At 38.3% G+C, this 17,494-nt stretch overlaps 1 protein-coding gene across 6 annotated transcripts in view; it reads right to left on the bottom strand.

Annotated features, from left to right (window-relative positions):
- PDE4D (phosphodiesterase 4D) overlaps positions 1 to 17,494 on the bottom strand; it is a 624,128-nt gene that overhangs the window by 266,865 nt on the left and 339,769 nt on the right. Inside the window, exon 1 of one of the 6 annotated variants that reach the window (XM_054185821.1) lies at positions 15,427 to 17,330. The exons of the other annotated variants lie outside the window; for them this stretch is intronic. Coding sequence (XP_054041796.1) covers positions 15,427 to 15,473 — 47 coding nt within the window. The 5' untranslated portion in view covers positions 15,474 to 17,330. Of the gene's footprint in view, positions 1 to 15,426; positions 17,331 to 17,494 lie in introns of those variants that run through there. 6 annotated transcript variants of the gene reach the window in all.

Genomic DNA, 17,494 nt, shown 5'->3' with positions numbered 1-17,494 from the left:
TCAGAACTGACCTATTAATCACATATAGAGCTAAAAAGCCGTACTGGATACTAAAAGCCTGCTTCTTCTCACCAATGAGGATGTAATTCAATAGAAACTTTCTGATATTTATAGTCACAGTCTGATGCAGAAGCGGGGTATGTGAGAGAAACATCATGAAATAAGTATTCTGAAATTTCTCCTAAAGAAATTACGTCTTGATTGAGGTGGGAAAAAAAAACCAACCAAACCCAAAAAAACCAACCAAACAAGAAAAGAAGGTAATAGGTTCGCTAGCATAGAATTTCTGGAAAACATTTTCTCAAGAATTCACTACCCTTAAAAAATTAAAGATAGAACACTATTAGGTTCCAGCAACAGTCATCATGTTTTCAATCTTGTATGTATTAGTATTGGTGTTCTATAATGTTTACAACAAGAACAATATAGAAAAAATTTAGCAGAGGTACCAATTTTGTCTTATAACAAAAAGATATATTTCATAGGAAATATAAATGCCAATATCACCATAAAAGTATTAAAATAACTGTGAAAAGTGAAATAAAATGCAAATGAGCAACAAATGTACCAAGCATTACTGAAGAATTAAAAAAGGTGAAAGCATTCTTAAATATGACACAAATTATGTGCTTGAGATTTACCTGGAAGTTGGTGAACAAACTTTTTTTAAAACATCAATCTATCCTTTGTCTGTAGTGAGTAAATGCAAAAACATTGTAAGGTATTGCCAAATACACAAGCTAACTCAAAACAGAAACTATTTATATAATTGAATGAGATGACAGAAAAAAAAATAGTATGCTTGTCACCGTATTTCAGATATTACACTACTGCTCTTGACAGAATATGTACAAAGGAATTAAAGTGATATAAAATATCACCCAAATAAGCTGTGAATAATGTTAAGAGAAAATTAGGCTATCAGTGAAAGATATCCAAGTTGGTAGTATCTGTTTGGCATGTTAGCAAAAAAGCCTACTATATTTCTTTCAGCTACTTCTTTCAGCTATTTCTTTTAATAAACTAAGTTTATTAAAAAACACTAAAATCAGACATTTCAGAAAAAGATAAATTTTGTGTGGACAAACAGAAAAATACAGTACAATACAGAAAATCTTCAGCAGAAAGAATTATTAAATCTGTGATGCACAGGCATTAAGCACATTGCATACTTTGTATTTAATAGGTTTTATATATATTTAATATATTTAATACTGAGACTATTTTATAGAGATATTTAGTAACAGATCAGGCTGAAAATACTTGAATTACATAGCATAGTGAAATTGAAAGCTATCATCAAAGTTATATTCAATTGCAGAAAGCCATTGTGCTCAATTGTGTGCTAGCTTTTTGATCCAAATGAGATGTAGGTCCTCTGTATTAAAAGATTCTAATATAATCTAACTAGGGAAAGGGAAAAGAATTTTTCAAATAATGTTGCTGAAGTAACTAGATTTTTGATTCAGCTATCTAATAAAAAAAATTAAAAATCGATTTGGATTATTCATAAATTATTTTTAATCTGGTTTTCTCACTGAGATGAAACACCTATTGAGATAAGAAGCTGCTGCTAGGGGCATCATAATTTATTAAACAGCTCAGCCATGAGACAATAGGATCTATATTTAATTGCTTTTGCTGTTTGCAGATTGCCCTATTCACCTTGATATAGAACAACTACTATGGGAGCATTATATATAAAATATAACAGCTCATAGAAAAGGACAGAAATAAAGACACGTAAGATTACTAAGTGGTCTAGCAATTAGAGCATTCTACAGGACTATGGAATGGGAGAAAACTTAAATATAAGTCCCTGCATCCTTGGTGATATTTTTTGGTAGATGAGGATGCCCTCAAAATAATAAACTCTCATTTGAGCTTGGCAGACGGCTCCAGCACAGAAATACTTCCTCCTTTGCACCACCTTCTTACGTGTTGAAACTACCCATTGAATTTAAGCCAAAATTGTTTTTGAAATTACTAAAATCATATTTTCAAAGAATGCATTTTTTACTAAAATTAATTTAGATAACTTGGTGCAAAATTTTTCCACTGGTATCAATCCCGTTTTCAAAGGTTGAAATGACTTCTTGAACCATCTTCCTGAATCTATGACTAGATGAATAATCTGTTTTGTTGATCGTTGCATCAATTTATCTTTCTTTGTTTTAGTAACTTTAAGAAAAGTAGCTGATCACTAGAAGTTTATTTTCAGTCAGGTAAATAATGAATACATTATTTTAAAAGGCCAATATTAATAGTGAAAATAGAAAGAGAACCCAAATGGGTATCAAAGATCATTTAAAATATACTTAAGCATTACATTCACACATTTTAGGTTTTATTTATATTACACATACAATACAGGAACTATTGGAAATATACCGGTTGCATCGCTAAAGCAGTTCTGCTGGATCCCTGTTACTCCCAAAGTTTAGTCCTCAGAAATGAGAGGCAGTACTACTTAGTCATTACAGACAAATATAGCAGACCCCACAGAGTATAATTTGGAGTTATCTTCCATAAATACATCCAAAGATGATTTAAACTCCCAGAGTGACAAAAAAAAATGTAGTTCAATGAATTCATTCACCAGTAAGAAACTCAAAAGTAGAAGGGATATTCTGGGTGACACAGTCTCGTTGCCCTGCTTTCACAGGCTCCACATCATACAACCCTTTCCACAGCTATTTTTAACATGCAACAGTCAATTACTTTCATGCTTTTCTCCAATATATTACTGGAAGGCTGTTCCAGAGCCTCCCTTGTCTGATAGAGTTTAGGAGTACTCCAATTTCCAGCCTGAAGGTCCGAGTGGCCAATTAAACCCCATTGATTTGTTCTATTTTGCCAACACAGCTCTAACAGAGTAGTATTAGAAAATCCAATAAAACAGCAGCTAAATCTGCTTAGCAGATGTTAGTTTAACTTGCCCTTAAAACTGTGCAACAAAAAAAGATCCACAAGCGTAACATTCTTTTACCATCTGAAGTACATCTTTATCAGGAGTAACTTTTCTAAAATATGGGGGTTTTCAATAAGAATCCTCTTAGACTCTGCAGCCAACCATCTGCCATCACTGAAAGTATGTATCTAGAATATAAAAATTCTTTGACATTTGCCATTTAGTTTCACTGCGCATAAGGAATTCTGATGTTCAGTAGTTGAAAACCTTTGTGCATTAACAAAATATATTGCTGAACACATTGTATTCCCTACGTGACTTATTTCCGTTACTTCCCTGACCTGACTTTTAATGTAAGAATTCAACAAAATCAGATAGTTTTCTCCTGAAAATGAAACTGCATCGATTCATAAGTCTCACATAAAAATCCTTGATTCTAGTTTCCTAAGTCATGGCAGTCAGGTGAAGTCCCTGGTGACTGGAAAAAGGGAAATATCACACCCGTTTTTAAAAGGGGTAGAAAGAAGGACCCTGGGAACTACTGACCTGTCAGCCTCACCTTTGGTGCTTGGGAAGATCATGGAAGAGAAGCTATGCTAAGGCACATGGAGGACAGGGAAGGGATTCAAGACAGGCAGCATGGCTCCACCAAGAGCAAGTCCAGCCTGACTAACCTCGTGCCTTTCTACAATGGAGTGACTACATCAGAGGTCAAGGGAAGAGCTACAGATGTCATCTATCTGGACTTCTGTAAGGCCTTTGACACGGTCCCCCACAACATCCTTCTCTCTAAATTGGAGAGATATGGATTTGATGGGTGGACTGTTCAGTGGATGAGGAAGTGGCTGGAGGATTGCATCTGGAGGGTACTGGTCAATGGCTCAATGTCCAGATGAAGATCAGTGACAAGTAGTGTCAATGTCCAGATGACGATCAGTGACGAGAGGCGACTTTAATGGGACCAGTACTGTTTAATATCTTCATCGGACATAGACAGTGGGATCAAGTGCACTCTCAGCAAATCTGCAGATGACACCAAGCTGACTGGTGCTGTTGACACACCTGAGGGACAAGACGCCATTCAGAGAGACCTGGACAAGCTTGAGAAGTGGACCCCTGTGAACTTCATAAGATTCAACCAGGCCAAGAGCAAGGTCCTGCACCTGGGTCGGGGCAACCCTCCAGTATCGATACAGCCTGGGAGATGAAATTGAGAGCAGCCCTGCTGAGAAGGACTTCGGGGCACTGGTGCACGAAAAACTGGACAGGAGCAGACAATATGCACTCACAGCCCAGAAAGCCAACCATATCCTGGGCTGCATCAAAAAGAGCATGGCCAGCAGGTCGCAAGAAGTGATTCTGCCCCACTACTCCACTCTGGTGAGACTCTACCTGGAGCACTGCATCCAGCTCTGGAGTCTTCAATGCAGGAAAGACATGGAACTGTTGGAACGGGTCCAGAGAAGGGCCACAAAATAGTCAGTGGGATGGAACACCTCTGCTATGAGGACAGGTTGAGAGAGCCGCGGTTGTTCAGCCTGGAGAAGAGAAGGCTCCAGAGAGACCTTATTGCAGCCTTCCAGTACTTAAAGGGGGCCTAAAAGAATGATGGAGACTTTTTAGCAGGGTAAGTTGTGATAGGACGAGGTATAATGGTTTTAAGCTGAAGGAGGATAGATTTAGACTAGATATAAGGAAGAAATTTTTTACGCTGAGGGTGGTGAAACACTGGAACAAGTTGCCCAGAGAGGTGGTAGATGCCCCATCCCTGGAAACATCCAAGGTCAGGCTGGACAGGGCTCTGAGCAGCCTGATCTAGTTGAAGATGCCCCTGCTCACTGCAGGCTGTTGGACTAGATGACCTTTTAGGGTCCCTTTCAACACAAACCATACTACGATTCTAGGATCCTATGTGCTTTTCATGTAGGATCCCACAAGGGATTCAGAACACTAGACAAAATATGTTCCTTATTTTTCTAGACATGCAAGCACATTTGCTCGCTCTTTATGGTATCCCCTAACAAACAACGGTAGTGCAAAATTTATATGGGTAAGAGTACAGAAAGTACTAAAGTATGGAAAAAAGTCTCTTTTGATATTAGAAATATGATACCTCTTAAAGCCCATAGCAATCAGTGTTACTATGACAAATCTCATTTCAACTGCATTGATGTCCTCAACTTACGGTCCTAAAAGCTAAAACTGTTGTATCTTGGATACTCAGCACTTTTAGAGCACTTCGAGCGCTGGTAAATAGCTAGGGAAGAAAAGTGGGATTCTCAGAAATTTAGATATGCTTCTAATTATCTCATTCTGTGTTTTCTGTAACTGACAGTTAAAACACTGAGTACCTTTTCAATAAGGAAAATCTTACAATATCATCATTGTTCCTATGAGGTTTTAAAGATTTTCTGGTCCTTTCCAAGTACTTGCTGTTACCTACACTATTGGTAACGGGAAAGAATAACAGAACTGGACTAGCCCGTCACTTTGCAAGTGAATTTTCTTCAAGAGTTCAGAGGCAGCTTAAGCACATAAGATCTAAATGAGGGTCTTTGAAAATATTCAAAGCACATAAGATCTAAATGAGGGTCTTTGAAAATATTCAGAATATAATGTTAGCACGTGAAAATCTCCAGCTAACAGAGATATGGTTCATCATTACTGCAAACTTCCTTCTGTCTGCGTTCCTGTCCTGAACATGTCTGCATGGATGACGCTTTGACTCTACTGTTTCTACACCGACATGTATGTAACAGACTTCTCTGGCTTCATTTTCACGTACACCTAAGTGCCAACAGCAAGTCGCTGCATGAAGAACACGATGCTTAGCCACCTCCCTCTCCACTGGGACACACTCAGTTTGAGGGTACAGGACGCAAGATGCGCTGAGCTGACAGCAAGCTCTGCAAGGGCTTTGCCTGGCCACCCATGACCAGCAGCTGCGTTGCCAGGACACAGAAGTCCTTGCCTCAGAGAGAGCACAAACCAAAGGCACTTTCTAACAAACATTGTTTCTTTTAAAAAGAACTTAAGTTTTAAAACTTCTCTAAAATTTGGTTGAAATCAGACAACAGGTTCCGAAGCTATAAAAGGGAGAAACAGGTATGTATGATCAGGTAGGCCTCATTTCTTCAAGAAACCAGGGAGGGAAAAAAAATCTCATACATAAACTGTTATATGTTAAAATGAGAGTCACAAAGCACTTCTTCCTGCCCAGCATTCTGCATCTGTTCCCTTGATTAATACCCAGTAAAATACCTGTGAATATATGAAAAGCAAGTGGCATTTCAGGAAAGCAGTGAACTTAAACTCACAGTCACAAGTATGCTTACTTATATTTTCCAAGTATCAAAATTTTTATTAAAAGTACTGCATAAGGAGATGAACAATTGTTTTTTTAATGGGGGCAGAGGGGACAACTACAGAAATGAAACATTTCAGCAAAGGATGCAAAGAGAAAAACTGAAAATCTTGCCATTATTTGTTCTCCTTAGTGATTTTTTTTGTTTGTTTTATACAGATGTCACTACCTGCCTGATAAGATCTTTTCTCAGTGCAGGTTCTAAATGTAGATCCTGATATACTGCATGTATTCTGTTTCAGGAAGTAGATTAATTTTACCTCTCATAATTATTTTTTTTTAATATTGTATAATACTGAAACAATGACCTGAGTATCCAGTCTTATTGTAGGACTGCATGAACTGATGATTCAAAAATGTACATTATGCAAAAACCTCTTAAAACTTCTATTCATATTCACTGTGCAGGGGATAAGCAATGCTCTAAATCATCATCTCTAAAATCCTTCTTCTACTTCATGGAACAAGCGAGTGAGCCTCTAGCTGGTACAGTCCCTACCTTATTATGACTTAATCTCTGATACCTCTTTGGTTGCCATAAATAGTCATATATTAGCTCAGCTGCAGCTCAGCATGCATACCTTTTTGTGACTGTGGTATTCCCAGTAGCAGTTACTTCACCACAAGCCACATCTACTTGCAAAATGCAATCCTACGAGAAGAAATATGATTAGGCTGTGAGGATTATACAGCATATAGAGATTCCACTCTTGCTAAAGATACTGTACAGCATATAGTTTACCAGCATATGCTGCAGTAATTTAAGCATCACAGCATTTAAAACTCAAAAATGCTTATTATATAGATGGCCAACACAGCCCCTTAATGTCTTTTGATCCAGCTATAACGTCCTAACAAATAAAAATGGTCTAGTATCCCAGACTAATCCCATCATTAAAATCTGCCTAATTTTCAAGGGATAATTTCAGTATTTGTTGGTTGGACATTTCAAATCCTGTTGGATTAGAAAGGGAAAAAAAGCCCATCAGTCTTTAACCACTCTCCTTCTCTGGGCAGTTCCTAGGATTATTATACTTTCACAAGACAGGTCCGTCTGGTGATACTCCAGGGGGGAGAGACCACTTTCTATGGGAATTATTCAAAAGGCTTGGAAATTCTCAGGGGGAACTGCACAGTTACTGCTGTACTTTTACCCTGAAAGCATTCCAAGGACACTTAAGATCAAAATCCTAAACAGCAACGGGGTGCCTCCATTTCAAGATCTCTGTGTTAAAGTACAGTTAAGAAAACTACTCTCTAGCAACATTAGAGACACCCAGCAAGAAATGTGGAAGAGCTGAAAGCACATGAAAAAATAAATGCGTGTAGACCCGAGTAACAGGTCTTGGCCTGTACATGAAAATATGCTTATCGGTATGACTCTACTCGAGAATTCAAGGAATTTATTTCCCACTTTTCTCCCAGGTGTAAATTTCTCCATACCTCAATACTCTAAGTTCAAGATGGGGAAAACAAAATTTCACAAATGGTCTAAGATGCATAAAAACCTTAGACTTTGACATGTTAAGATGATTTTTAATTGGTCAATATTTAGTCAATATCAGAATTAACAACTAAAATTCAGATTCACCGGACCAAACCTTCCCCTTAAAATAGCAGTCAAAAACACAGGTAACCTCCTATTTTTAATATGTCTCAAGTATTTAGTTGTAAACTAAATGAAAATAACACTGTAATTAATCATTTAATAACTAAAATCTACTTACTTCCCTGAAGGCATTACTTGCCTACCAAGAATATAGCTGGATATAAATACAAACTAAACTAACTTTTGAAACATTTCTTCCCTAGCATCCAGACACGCATATCACTGGTGTATATGAGCCTCTGTGCTCGATGCTTCTACTGTAACCAGAAAGGCAATTTCAGCTTGAAGGTCCGTCCAGTTCTGAATCTGCAAGGTATATTACAAATGAGCTGTATTTTTTCCCAGTTTAAAGGAAGTTAGACTCTGAAAACTTTATAGTCTTGTGAATAACAGGGTATATTGACATCACCAGAAAAAAGTCACTCTTTAAAAACTGATGGTTTAAGAACTCATTATTTAAAATCTGTTCCAATAAATTTGTAAAGAAAAATAAACCCAGTAATAATATGGAATAAGACACATGAAAGGAATGCAACATAAAATGTTATGACATAAAATGGAGTACCTTTTTTCTTAAAATGTTCTAAAGATCATGTGATTGATCAACTAGGCATAGAACTGACCTTAGAATTTCACCAAGTAACTATTATGTCAAGCCTAACAACTTGTGAAGACGCACAACCTTGCTGTTAGAGTTACATCCATATGACAAACCTAAGTAACTGATTTAATCCTTAGCTACTGACAGTGTTAAAAACGCATCTGTATTTCAGATCCAGTATCAAAGACCATTTGTTTGTGGCTGAAATTAAGAACTTGATAAGCACTATACAAAAATCCTGAAAGCAGAAGCTACATTTCATTGCAGATGTAAAGAGTTACAGTCATCTCTTCTCATCTCAGTAAGAATTACCTGTTTTCCTGAAGGGCACAAGCTGTCATCTGCCATATCAAATTAATCCAATTAAAATAGGACAATAGGAAATAATAAAATCTAAACCAATTGCTTAAGACAATTGAAAATATGAAGCCATGCTACTTTAGAAAAAAAATGTAAACCTTCCACGTCTTTTTGTAAAATTACTGAGTAAAGTCATTCTGCAAAATTAAAGGTTGTGATATGACAAGACTAGAGATCCTCCTTTTGAGAGATTAACTAAGCTAAGTAAAGTGAAAAGAAACAGTTCCCTTCAGATAACTGAATTTGAGATTCAGGTATATTCAATTGCACTATAGTTTTCCAGTGGTTGAATATCTTTAATATTCAGGGAATTATTTTAATCCGTTCTCAACGGAAAGAGGGTTACTGCCTAAATAAGGCAAAACACTAATTTTCATACAATGTTTCCATACTCATATTTAAAAATAGTAATAAATTCTCAAGCTAGGCTAGGAATATCAATTTAGCCAACTTTAAAAGTAGAGAAATAAACAGCTCGTCCTTTTGTTAATATTTTTACATGCTTATAATATAAATGGATCAGACACTTAAAAATAGTTACAAGTTTCCTAAGCAAAATTGTTCATTTCTTTTGCAGATATTGTGCCGGGTTCTATCCACTCCTTTGAAACTTTTTACTTTGTGCGCGCCATTTTGCTAATTCCATGGAGTGAGTCACACAGGGAAAATTACTCTGTTTATCAACAGCTACTGACCAGTAGCTTTTACTGGAATTATTCTTGTATTTTTTAATGGTTAAAATAAAAATGATCTTACTTAAATGATCTTACTTAAAAAATGATCTGCAACTATCAAAGAGTTAATCCAGTCATAAAAAAAATCAATCATTCTGTATTCCGTTAATGTTGCAGCAGACAAGACTGAATTAATATTCACATAAAAATTACCATTTAGCATAGTGTACAGCAAAACCTAACTATTTCTAATTAGATTGAACTATAATAAATTTTAAATTCTATTTGTTGATGAACTTTCTCAGTTTTGTAATCGTCAGCTTTCAACGTTTTTAGTGTTTCTTCTCTCCCCTACCTCTGCTCTTCTCTTTTCCCTGCCCACAAATACTATGTTGAAAATATCAAACAAACTAGTAAATCCTCATGTATAGACTGGGACAATTCTTTAGTTGTCTCCAAGTGTGCCAAATACGTGGATTTCAAGTAAACCTGATAATATCTTTTCCCACTAGGAGCCAAATTCCCATCCTAAAGTGAACCCATCTGTGAATTAAAGACCCTATCCACTTAACTCAGGCCAGAATGTTTAGAAGCAATGTAAGTATCCACAAATCTACTTACAAAATACTTCATATATGCAACAGCATAACTAATAAGTGATATTTAATCAACATGTTTGATTGTTTTTCTTCATTGTTAAACTATAGTTTAAGAGGTAGAGAGGCATAGGGTAATTTTTGCTGAGTCAAAGTGCAGGTATGGATTAACTCTTCCCAAAGAGAAGGTGGCTCTCTGTAAGCAAGTACGAGTGAAGAGACTGTAGAAGAACTGAACAGGTGATTTATGAGTAAAACAACCTTCAACTTAATTTCTACTATTGTGACTTGAGTTTCCAAGAAGATCTAAATCGGGATTACATCCAGGGACAGCAAGACTTTCTACACGATTGTAAGATCCTTCAAGAAATAACTTGACTATAACTTAGCCTGAAAAGAACTGGTTAAAAGATCTACTCTACTTCTGTTGAGACACCGTGGACAGAGGTATGAACAACAATTTTATTTACAGATCATACGCTGAGGACAGAAGAGCAAAAGGCAGGCCTTGGCAAGAGTCCACATTTCAAATATACAAAAGTTTAGTTTGAATCAATCACAGTAATACAAAGATTAGTACATTAGTGATCCGAAAACGCAGATTAAATGATCTCATTATTCTGTATCAGTAAATTAAAGTCCCAATGGGATACTCATCTGTCCAGGACGCCCAAGGAGAACAACTACAGTTTACATTAGCTTGTAAGGTTAAATTATCTTGCCTGGACAGAAATTTTGCATGTAAAAGTGCCGTAATTATTGTGTGGAAGACTTCAGTGGTGAGGGATGTAATTTACATATATAGAAATATATAGCAGAAATATTTTCATGCTTTCACTGATATACAGCATGCTGAATGCTGGTTAGGTGCCATCAGGTAGATGTTAGAAATATAAAGGAAAAGGCAATAGATACCTTAAAATGAAACTCTCTGTATCATTCAGTATCTTACTACACTTATGCTAACTTGAGCAATAAACAATACCTGAAGGAAAGTAACACCTGTCACTGACCATAAGCAGACAGGGAATAAGGTGACCTTTCATACTTAGCAGTACTATGAACATCTACTGGACACAGAGGATTAAATTAAATTCTTTGGTCTTACAAAGATTTCTTCTTAGTTTAAGAAATCATGATTTTTTTTCCCCAGTTCAGGTTCAAATCCAGACGTCCAAAGGAAGAACTGAGATATTCCTCTGCACTTTTTATGCTGATCTCTTAAATATAAAATATCTAAAAACTAGTTAAATACTGTGCTGAAAAGCAGTTCAGAAAGAAGCTTTTTTTTCTTCCCCCACTATAAAATACACAAAATTTTCTAGAACAAGCAAATAAGTAAATATCTGCATCAAACATTTCATCCTGGTTTGATTTAGAAGAGAAGAGTTATGCCATGAGAAGAGCGTAGCACTGGTCAGACTCAGTTCCCCATGGTACCTGAGTGAGCTGAGGTGACTCATCATGTCCTAAGAACAAAACAAAAAGTTTATTTTGTGCACTAGCATTGAGATCTTGATTTTCCATCAGTTTTCTTCACAGAAAGAAACTCTTCGCATACTGTTCTATTCTCACAAAATGGAAGAACCTGCATAACGATGGAAAGCCAAACCATTTTTGGCTGGCTGAAAACCATGGGGGGGTCTACAAAATGTACAAATAAACAATTTAGGATCATTAGCTTAGAATACTAGCAAAAACAGAAGACAGAAGCTTATTAACAATTGCATTCATTCAGGGATTTACTAAGGTGCTTTTCAAAAAGCTAGTTAGTCATGAAATTAATCTGAAGCAAAGGATAACGTGTATAATTATGCATCCACATCATTTTGCGTTATATGTAGTATATAAAACAATAATGATCAAATCAAGTAAATAAAGTGGGATTAAAATGGAACCAAGAACACATAATTTTCTTTACTCACTTCCTTGGTAAGCGAATTAAATTTGATTCAATCTCAATAGGCCAAAAGCTGGCAGAAAAGGATGGACAGTCATAGGCTACATTTTTGATTCTGAAAAGTTAGGGTATTCACCTGTAGATTAATTTCAAATCTTTACCAGTTTAAAGACAGCTATTCTCTAACACAGGTTTTTCACTTCTGTTTTTCCTATGGTAAAGCTAAAAAGCATGTGTAATATTTGTTTATGCAATTAGGCAAGCCAAAATTGAATACAGTGTTTATCTTTATTTGGTTTGGCATCAAAAAGGCAGATAAAATGTAATGGAAAGGAAAGCTAGGTTATATAATCCAGCAGTAAATGTTTCTAAAATTGCTTTCAGTGTGAATGGCAGTAAGCTGCGTATTGTTAATACAAAATTATTTTGTATAGTGTGTAACGTGTTAAGTAGTTATAAAATCACACTCCTCCTCCTACTATGATCATAAATGTTTCTCACTATTGCCAGGACTATCTTTATCCTCACCTGGGATATCACTTTGCCCAATCACTGCACCCATTTAATCACATGTATTAGCTTATCTACAGTCCAAACTGTTAGAAACATCCTCAGACAAAATACCTGTCTTGCCTACTCCAATCTCAGTTTCGTATGCCCTTTAGAGTCCATTCATTCTAATATAGTTGTGCTCCCATTTGTACTGCCTGGGAACATACGTATTTTCTAGCTGCTTTTTGCCAGTAGTCAGTTCTCAGGGCCATCACTTTTTGGCTGTTCTTTCCCTAAACCCACATAGAGGACCAAGTAAGAAAAACACATCCACCACCTTGACTGGTTACACACCATCAAAATCCTGGACATTTGAAACAATAAATTATATTTCAGAAGGCTCCATTTTTTATCCCCCCGCCCCCCCCCCCCCCCCGACCTCCCCTCCAAATCCTCCTCAACATATTCCATATGAGACAAGCAGGAACTAGCACATGAAGGCATAGTACATGTCTCCAAGGCACAGAAAATACATTTAAAAAGCAACATCTCTAAGGTACACAAGATTATTAGTCCTACTTCTGAAATACTTGGTTCTGTATGCATACAAAGGTTACAAATATCACGATGTATATGATGCTGGCCACAAAACACTGTTGATGTGTTGCATTCAGCATTGGGGAAACATTATTAAAAATGATCAACTAATATTTATATTAAGCAAACACAAAACTAATTGGGTCCCATGAAAGATATCCTTTCCTTTATCTTCATTATCAACCTTTAACAGACATCTGAAAGTAGCACAAGGGGACGTTATATACATATAGAAGACTTTTCTTTATGCCAATTCCTATTCACAACAGAAAAGGTTGGCATACCTTATAGACAATGCATAGATTCGTGAAGGTTCAGGATTAAAAGAAAAGGTATGACTGACAACTTAAAACCCTGGCACCCATAAATGCTCCTTACAGACCTACTGTAGCATGAATAAGCAAATTTGCCAGTCCTCTGGGAGCTGAGATGAACAACAGTATGCTAAAAACATTTCCATTCTAAATTAAGGTCTATGATTCGGTAAGCACAAATGTAGGCATGGTATAGTTTGCATTCAGTTAAAATAGTAAACAAGGAACATGTCATTATCTTCCTGTATCTCCCCAGCAAACGCTTCTGCCAGTGCTTCCCAGGCAATGGGTGCAGGTTCTGTGGCAGACAGCAAGGGGCTGGCAAGGAGTACACAGGGAAACCAGGCAACTACCTTTTAGAGAAGATACTTAAATAAAAACCAGTTGGTTTGTTCCAAACCCCTTTCAGCAGACTTGAGGGTTCGTGTCTGAAAGCCACTCAGTCAGAAGATGAACCCTGGGGGTAAAAAACACGCTTAAAACAATTTCTCTAAGTTATTGAAAACAGAAGTAGGCCAAATTCTTAGGAGACAATGGAAGCGTTCTTCCTGTTAGGTGTGGACTGCAGTACCCTTTCCAACACACTTTGCTGAATAAGCTGCCAAAACCAGAAGATGAAATACATTCAAGACCCCATTATTCATTTTTTAGGTGATCTGGTTTGAAGTCGGCTCTACAGGGATTTTCTGCAGATTAACGAGGTCTCAGGGAAAGGTGGAATGAAAGGCGATTTTAATACCCCAGCAGATGAGTCCGGAGGCGAGCCGGCCCACTAATTGCCTATTATCATGTCAGCGCTGAGCGCACGGGAGCCGGCAGCCGGCAGCACACCCCCACCCCGCCCCGCCCCGCCCCGCCGTGACGCGCTGCTCTGCGGCTGCCGCCATTGGCTGCGCGGGGAGCAGCCGGCGCCTCCGCCCGCTGACAGCGCTGTGACGCCAGCGGGCGCGGGTGCGGGCGGCGGCGGGGCCCGTGCGGGGCCCGCGGGGCGCCGCGCAACTTCGGGGGGCCCCGGGGAGAACGGGGCGCGGGGAACTCTCTGCTCGCGCATTTCCTCGGGAAAAGCCTTCTCCCTGCGTTTTCCCTGCGGGCGGCTGACGTACGATAAGGGCAGATCCGTCACACAAACACCCCGAGGGCAGTCCCCCAACTTGAATGCCATTTATTTACCCGTTTTAAATGAGCTTCCATAATAGGTTTGCTTCCGATATTTTGAGAGACTCAATATTCACCCAAAGAGCAAAAGTCTTCTGGGGAAGTACTGTTTTTGCCTTAGCTAATATTCATTAAGCACTAATCAAGACACGAATTCCAGCATCAGGGTCAAGACATGACGCAACAACCACTGGTAGAATTTATAAGCTAGTTAACTGCACTGTATTGCAAAGAAAGTTACAGAGAAAGATTTTTCAGTCAGCAAGAACTATAGAAGCCTGTGGTTCAATGAGGAAACAGATGTTTTAATGGTGATAAAGGGATTTTAATGCTGTATGACTGTCTTCCAAACAGCGACATTTGAGATCCTACCATACAAATGCATTTATTACAGATTACTGAATTATCATATGAATGAACATTTTTTCCTGTTTTCAGGTCACTTGAATGCATATAAATAAATAAGTTCCAGGACAAACAACACAATATTGTAGGGGGGGAAACATGTCTTCATCATTTCCTTCAAGTCAGGCTAAGAAAGAAATGGGAAGCAGTGCTCCTTTGATACAGGAAGAAAATACATGTTTCCCTGCTCAAAAGGCTTTTGCCATGTAAGAAAATATGACCCTAACAACACAATTTTTGTGACTTGCCTGTTTTATAAAGGCGAAGGAGGGCCAAACTCACATTACTTCATCACTACTATCTCTGTACGATTTTAATTTTCCTCATAGCCCAGTTAGTCCTCATTTGACATTAATAGAGGGAAAAACATAGCATCTGGTAGTTGACACAGTATTTTGCAAACAAGCATTTTGAGTTTAACAATCTGTAATGTGTATTGATTACTCACCATATCCATGAATGCCTCCTAAAGGGGAAATTATTCACATGCATCATGTTCACAGATCTTCCAGCATTAGTGTTTTCCTTGTCAGGCAGATTTATCTGTTATGGTATTCATAGATGCATTCCAGAACAACTGCATGAGCAGTTAACAGCAGGGATTATTGCAAGAATTACTGTAATCCACAAAAATAAAAATTCCCAGTATCCGAAGAAAGACTTCTCACAGGGTTTTCTAGGTACAGGTCCATCCATTTATTCATCACTTGCTACTTAAAAAAACATTACACTAATCAGTGTACAGAAACTGTTATGACAACGCCAACAGTTTGACTTGATAAAAATCCAAGTGCTTTGTCTGTGAATTAAAGCATCTTCATATGCAGCATTTTGGACAGTTGGAAAAGGTTAGTCAAAAGATAGTTTCTTGTCATCCATGCCAGATCAGTGGTTAGAGGGAGATGGGTAACTTCAGATTGCTTTGCCATGTTCAGAAATGAATATTGCTTTTTCTTCTTTCTTAGACACATATTCATCAGTGATCACTTTAATGCAGTTTTCCTTTCTTACAAGCCCAGGGTGCAGGATGATGTTTAATAGCCATGTACAACAAACGCAAACTTCTTTCTGAATTTGATACTGTGGGTTTATTTCTTCAACTAAGAAAGGAAGAAGGAAGTATGCTTTTTCCGCTCCATAGGACAGGACTGCAGTTAGATACCATCATGAGACACGATCATATCATAACCAAATTCATTTTTGCTGTCTAACCCCATAATAAGGCTGCCCTGCTCCCTTTATGTAAAATGACTAAGCTATCGACTCTTTCACTGCACAACCTAGTTCTATTTTGATGTTATACTGTATATAAAACCACGTGCATCAATCTGTACGTTGCAAAATGAAAGCAAAGCTTTAAGTCCAGTGTTACCTAAGCATTCTTTCTCTGCTGTCCTTTTTTCCCAGTTCAGCTCCCAGAGAGTAGTTATCACTCCTGACGCGCTGGTAAATATCCTCGGGAAGATTCTTCAGCCCAAGCTAAAGAGACGGCGTCTATTTTCAAGCCACGCAGGCAACAGGCTCTTGCTCCTTTTTGCCTGACAAGAATTTCCAGCCTGCCCCGGGGGCTGCTTGTGTCCTCGCCCGGCAGCACCTCCGGACACTTGCGGACTGGGTGGCACTTACTCTGCAGCAGCAGCAGTAGGAGCAGCAGCGGCAGCAGCAGCAGCAGCAGCGGCGGCGGGCTGGGCTGGGCTGCGGTGAGGGCTCTGCCCGGCGGAGGCTGCGCTGCCGTCAAGGGGGCCCTCTAGGTGGGTTCTCCTGACACAGCGCATCCTGCCCGCCCGCTCCCACCGGCCGGCGGAGGGGAAGAACGGGGCATGGGGGAAGAGCAAAGCCGGATGGCCTTCCCTAGCACCACCTATGATTGCTCTCGGGTGGCTGAAAGCAAAGAAAATTTTGCACACAAGTGCAAAATCTGTGGGAGAGATTCAGGTAGGGAACAGAGTTCGCTGTGTTGATCTCTACTGAGATTTAAAAATTTCTAGACAAGCTTGTATACTTCAGCCTGCCCAGACCGTATATCGTTTACTTGCCATTCTTTTGAAATAGTTTACACTGCACTAAGACTTTTTCAAACTTCAAATGACCCCTTGCCTTTTTCGACAGGAAATCCTGCAGTATGGAAGCCAGCTGCAACTTCAATGACATTAAAACATGTGATAAGACTGTGTATTTGATTAGGGTGTGGGTGGACTTGGGAGTAACACGATAAGATACTGCACTGCACATTTTTATAGATCCTATTTCCTTAAGCTGAGTTCTGTTGCTGTCACAGCTCTATTCTACAATACCCCAAATGAGCCCTAGTACAGTTGATGCCATTCTGGAGGAAGAATAAAATATGAAACTACCTGAATGTCACAATATGTTGACAGTGAAAGAGTATTTCTTTTAATTCAGTAGTAAAAAGGGAGCCTGTACTGCTGCACATATTTGTATATTGCTGTACTTTGAAGACTTGGAGCACCAAAATACAACGGATTCCAAAATTTAAAGGGGCTCTACCATCATTT

Source organism: Rissa tridactyla, chromosome Z, assembly GCF_028500815.1.
Source record: "Rissa tridactyla isolate bRisTri1 chromosome Z, bRisTri1.patW.cur.20221130, whole genome shotgun sequence".
NCBI lineage: Eukaryota > Metazoa > Chordata > Aves > Charadriiformes > Laridae > Rissa > Rissa tridactyla.
The sequence above is the reverse complement of the archived record's forward strand: the minus strand, read 5'-3'. Positions and strand labels throughout refer to the sequence as shown.